Raw genomic sequence first — 6,000 nt, 5'->3', positions numbered from 1 at the left:
GGAGGTCGAGGCGCCGAGAATTCCGAGGGGCACGCCTTCCCTGCGCGGTGTCTCGGGACAGCTTGCAGCGGACAATAAATAAATGACTGCAAACCAGAGAGCGATTTTTGTTGGAGTTTGGGGCAGGGACAGGAGATTGGGAAAGAAGGTGGAGTTCCTTGGGGGGGGTGGGGGTACTACTTTCCTCTGCCTTTTTTTTTTTTTTCCTTTTTTTCTTTTGCTTTCAGAACCTTTGGGAAAAAGGACTTTGGTTTCTCAGAGTGTCGTTTTCCTCATTCAAGTCCTCCTCTGGGGACGAGTTTAGAGTTGTCTGTTCTGAGAGAGAGACAAGCACCTGTGCGCTGACGACAGTCCCTCTGCGTGAGTCTCTGTCATAGGGGGTTTCAGGTCAACAGTAAGGTCCTTACCGCTCCCCCTCCCCCAAGAGTTTTGGTTCAGTTTTTGTCTTCTTTGAAACAATGTACAAAAATAGAGCTTCTTCCTTATTTTTCATGTAAAAATATTCCTCTGATGCAGTTCTCTGGGAGTGTGAGTGTGGGCCGGGGCGGCCGCCTAGCCGGGGTGCGTGGGGCGGACCCGCCGGGACCGCTTGGTCACCGTGGTGTACTTGAAGGGCTTCTGCGGCTCTGTCTGCCCCTTGGGGTAGCGTTTCATGAAGTGTACGTCCTGCTGGTTCTCCCGGGTCTTGGGGCCCTTTCTCGGCCGTCCCTTCTTGGTGAAGCCCACGTACCAGCCGGAGTACTTGGCTGACATCAGAGCTGTGTAGTTGTTCTCCAAGACCTTCTCAATAAACACACACTCCTTACTGGTGCCGTCAGGCTGCAGGAGGAGAGAGGAGAAGGAGGTGAGAAGGGCCAGGGCGGGTGTGAGGGGCGCAGCTGTGTGGAGAGGGTTTGGGGTGGCACAGTAGAGAAGGCCCAGCCAGAGCTTTGGCCTCAGCAATCTTACTTCCTGCATCTGTGAAGTGCGCTTGTTGTATTTCCCGCCCCCCATCCTTCCCCAGCTCCCGATTGGGTAACAGACTCCTGTGATCATTTGAGAATCCAAACCTTCCCCACTTTCCACCCTGCAGCCAGGAGCTCCCATCTCCACTCTAGGAGAACAAGAAACCCAGAGGTACCCAATCAAAACATGATTTCCTGTGATTGGTGCAGGGCTGGACATGGGACCTGAGCCATCCAATCAGTGCTCCTCGAGACCCTTGTATAAACAAGGCCTGCAAACATAGGCTGACTTACACTCAGGCACCCTGGTAAGGGGAGGGGAAGTCCTGGTTCACAACAAAGCCAGCCTGGAGGACGCAAAGCCAAGAGGGAAAGAATAAGAGAAACCAAGTCCTGGCCGCATTCTTTGGCTTCTGGACCAAGCTGCATCTGAAGCTCCATCACCTCACTGTCACATGGGCCAGTACCATGGCCTTTGAACTGGCTGAGACTGAGTTCCAGCATTTGCGACAGGAAGGAGTTCTGACAGGTGTGTCCAAACCTGACATGAAGTCAGCTACTCAACTGCCGCGCAAACGTCACTGTGTGATGTTCAATAAACACTATAATTAACGTGGGGCATTGCAGGTTTGGTGTGAGGGAGGCGGGAAGGCTCCCCAAACAAGAGTTTCAGCATGGCCAAACCCCTAAGCCCATGCCCTCGCTTCAGGGACTCTGGGCTCCCAAGCAGACGCGTGAAAACTCTGGGAGGCTTTGCTGGGCAAGGAGCGCGAACTGCACTCAGACTCAGGAGCTGAGTCAACTCTAAGGCTTCCGTGTGTGACCTCAGGTCAGTGCATCCCACTCTCTATACCTCGGATTCTTTGCCTTACTAAACAGGCATAAGGAAATGTCCCATGCCGTGGAAATCGTGTGAGGAATGACGCTCATAAATGAGCCTGGCGCACAGTAGGAACTGCTGAATTAATGTTGAAACCAGGTTGGGAAGGCCTGGCTCCCCTCCCTGGGCCTGAGCGGGACCAAAGGTGCTGGGCAGCAGGCTTTGAGTCTCCTCCCCGAGACAGCCGAACTGCTCGATGGGGAAGAGTGGCAAACACACGAAGGTGGAAGGCCTGAATTAGCAGCACTGGAGTTTCCAACTCACATCTCCAAATTTAGGCCGGGCCCACTCCTCGTTACGGACAGATGCCCAGCCAAGTTGGAAGCCCAGCGGTCTGGCTGTGCGTGGAGACTGAGGTGCAAGTTCCAGCCTTTTGTTTGAAGTAGAAAACAGGCTGGAGCTTCCAGGAACGTTCACCTTTGAGTGGAGGGCAAGCTTGGGCTCTGCAAAGTGCTGAACTTTGCAGAAAGGGACAGGCAGGGCAAGAAAACATTCTCTGGAGAATGAGATCTTTCGAGGAGGAGGTGGCAGGGCAGGCAAGGGGAGGGCCTGGGAGGCACATGCAGGACCCAGGGGACAGAATTGGCGGAATGAGCAGGGAAGGAAGCCAGAGCATATGTACAAGGGGGTACAGGGGCGTGGGCTCTGGGCTCTGGGTACCCCATGGATAATTCTGGAAGCTGCCTATCCAACCTGAGTCCAGTCCCTTGGCCCATCTCGATGGAACAGTCAGAGCAAATGGAACAAAGGTCACACCATGATGTTTCTCCACCCTGAAATACCTGCCTGGAAAACTGCTTTTATCCTTCAAGGCTCAGTTCAGCAACTGCCTCTTCCAGGAAGCCTTCCCTGACTGCTGTCTGTCTCCCTGGGTATTTCCTCCTCTTCCTTCAATGTTCCATTCAAGCATCAAGCATTACTGGGTTCACATACTCCATCTTCTAGACCCTCTTGACACCCATTTCTCCTTCCACCCCCCATCCCCAAAGGAGCAATTCCATATCTGCCTGCTTCCTCAACAGTCCAAGAGCATCAGGAGGTTGGGACTGCTTCTCAGTTGTTCTCATGGCTCAACACCGGCCTTAACCCAAGACAGGGGTGCTTAGAGCTTTTGCAGTTGAATGGATGTGACTTCTGCTGAGATAGAAATGGTGGGAGCAACCCAGGAAAGAAAACAGACTCTTCCTTCTCCTGGACCCCTTGCTAATGCCCCAGGGCAGTCATGAACTTGGAGAGGCCCTTCCAGGGGAGGCGCTGAGAAGAGGGCAGAGCCAGCAGAGGGCCAGCCCTCTGTGTGTTGCCCACGTGGTCTCCCTACTCATTCATTCAGCCTTTATTAATTGCCAACCACATGCTAGTACCTGCACATCCATTATTTCACTTAATCCTCTTAACACACCGAGGTAGACTCTACCTGGCAGAAGGAAACAGAGTTCAAAGAGGCAAAGGGCTTATCCAAGGTTATGGAGCTTGAACCTGCACTTGCCATGGCAGCTCGCTCCTCTCTCCTCTGTCCGGTCCCAGACACACTCACAAGGAGATGGGGTGTGGCAGCCCATCAGAACACCTCATCTCCCCAGGCCCACACGCCCGCATCAGCATGAAGCAAGCTCTCGAATGTGCAAGGGTCAGCACAGTGCCCGGCACACGGGTTCACACACATATGGACTTACTTAGCGGGTTGGGGAGCTGGGCCTAGGGCTGAAATTCTCAACACCCCAGAGCTCAGGAGCCATGGGCCTACCTATGGTGGTCACATATCCCCCCTAGGAACTCAGAGGATAAGATGCCAACAGAGGCCACGCCTGGGCTTGACCCTGGCCCCTTACTCCTGATGACCTCTGTGACCCTGCTGTGGCCTGCTGAGATTTAAAAACACCTGTGGCTGCCCCTCCCCCTGCAGCAGCGCTGACTCGGTTGGTTCAGGCCACGCAGATGATGAGCAGGATTTAGGGAGGGAGTGACTTTCTCCTCCCGGAACCTCGGGAGATGACCTGGAATTTGGTCATCTCCCCCACAACCCCCTCCAACTTCCGTCTGTCCAAACTAGAGTCCTGTTCCTTCCATGTGACGTGAAGACTGAATCCCGATGACATTATTCAGGCCCCTATAGCCAGTCTTACTTGAAACTAGAGTGACCCTCTGGACATTTTTAGTTACATAGGCAAACTTTTCCTCTTTGGCTTAAGGAATTTTGAGTTGGGTTTCAGTCACTCACAACTAAGGCAGCCCCCTCCCCCCTGCTGCCCCAAAAAGGACCTCACCAGTGACCACACCGGAGGGGACAGATGAGAAAAACCCATCTGGGCTGAGTCTGCAGAGATGGGGACATATTGCCCAGTACATAGTGCGCCATGCTGAACGACTGTGGAATGAAAGCAAGCAGTACCTCCTGGGCCAGACGGATATGGGGTCTGGACAGGAAGGGAGGGGCTCGGCACAGGGCTGTGGCACTTGGCTGGCACAAGGCCACAGGGGACTAGCGACAGCCAAGGGCCAGGGGTACCTGGAAAGGCTCTGTTGGGGGTTCAGCGATATGCCCATCTGTAGCTGGGTTGGCACCCAGGATGAAGACTACCCAAGAAAGCTGTCTCATTGGGCCATTCCCAAGGAGCCAGAGCCTAAGCTCAGGCCAAGGGTGCCCACAGGTGGAGGAGGGACTCAGTGATCTGGCTTCAAAGGGAAGGGGACTAGCATCGAACAACAAGTGCCTCTGAGTGCCGACATTTCCATTCCCATTTCACAGGGGAGGACAGTGAGGCGCAGGGAGGTCAGGGCACTTGGACTCCCCAGCCTGATGTGGACAATGCTGGCTGAGGGTTACGAGTCAAGCCTCAGGAAACAATAACCGTGTTTCCTTTTCTTGGTGCCCTTGCAGACTTTGGGGCAGGTGAACGGAACACAGACAGAAGGATCTAGCATTGGTCCGGAGGAGCTCTCAGCCTTGCAGGGAATGTAGGTCCAAGGACAGACAGTGACCACCCGGGTGAGCAGACCCCCAGCAGCGGGCTGGGCGAGGGGCTGGGGGCTCCCAGGTGGGTGGGTGACTGAGGGGGTCAGAGAAGCGAGAGGGTACAAAAGGATGAGCCAGGGCACAGGGCAGAGGGGCAAGGGGAGGGCCGGCCTAGCAGAGGGCACAGCGTGGACAAGGCTCCGGGGACTGGAGCTCAACAGTGCCAGGCGTCTGCAGCACGTGTCTGAGTCCAGGAAGCCTGTGACAGCCGAGCAGCCAAACAACGGCAGCCCTCGGGACCACAGCGGCCACTGCAGGAGCCAGAGAGGGCGAGGGGCCCTGGGCTGGGCAGTGGCCAACAGGGGGACCGACTCCTGGTGAAGTCGGACAGGTGGATTTGGGGGGCGCCCTCCAAGCCCCTGAGGCCTGGACATAAGACAGAAGCCTACAGGGGGAAAACGGGGGGCGGGGGAGGGGTGGAGCTGCGGCGAGGGGCGGTCCTCCCTGGACGGCGCTGAGCCTCGCCTCGCCTCCAGCTGAACCGTCCCCAATATTAATGACGGGAGAGAGGGCGAGGGGGCAGGAAATCGGAGCCGGCTCCTGTGGAAGCGGTGACTCAGCGGCCAGCCGGCGGGCTGGCGGAGGGCGGCGGGCGGCGGCGAAGGGCCCGAGGGGACGGGGCTGCTCTTTTGACCCCACGACGGCCCTCCCTGGGGTCAAGATGCCGGGAACCGCGCAGACTGGAGGGAGGGGCGCGCAGGCACTAGGCACGGCAGGCTGCCCTGCGCCCCTCCTTCCAACAGGGGAGAAAAAAAAGGAAGAACGAGTGTACAACTGCGAGCAGGTTGGGCCTGGGAGACGGCCTGGGAGACGGCCCGGGCCGGGCAGGAGAACAAAGCGCCAGACGCGGGACCGCGGGGCGGCTGCGCGGCACAGGAAACTCCCGGCCAGGCCAGGGGACCTGCGCCCACCCGCTGCCGCCTCTGCCCCAGACCCCGCGCCGGCCGCCGGCGGCCGGCCTCCGGTCGTGGAAAGTGAATCACTAATTGAAACCACTCTTGTCGTCCCGAGCCGCGCGACGTGATTACTATTATTTTGTTTGCTCTTTGAGAAGCTGTCGTTGGTGTGGGCAGCGCAGCTGGAATCTTTAACTTCCAAACTGGGTTTTGCATCCCGCCCAGCTCTAATGTGGGACCTGGGATGAGTGCCTGGGGCCTGATACG

General features: G+C 56.8%; 1 protein-coding gene across 1 annotated transcript in view; it reads right to left on the bottom strand.

Annotated features, from left to right (window-relative positions):
• Window positions 1-220: 220 nt before the first annotated feature.
• The window catches only part of FGF18 (fibroblast growth factor 18), a 30,978-nt gene continuing 25,198 nt past the window's right edge, over window positions 221-6,000 (bottom strand). Inside the window, exon 5 of the mRNA XM_024577071.4 lies at window positions 221-819. Within this exon, the coding sequence (XP_024432839.1) occupies window positions 553-819 (267 nt within the window). The 3' untranslated portion in view covers window positions 221-552. The remainder of the gene's footprint in view (window positions 820-6,000) is intronic.

Source organism: Desmodus rotundus, chromosome 6 (genome assembly GCF_022682495.2).
Source record: "Desmodus rotundus isolate HL8 chromosome 6, HLdesRot8A.1, whole genome shotgun sequence".
NCBI classification, from domain to species: domain Eukaryota; kingdom Metazoa; phylum Chordata; class Mammalia; order Chiroptera; family Phyllostomidae; genus Desmodus; species Desmodus rotundus.
This window is presented reverse-complemented; position numbering and strand designations above follow the sequence as displayed.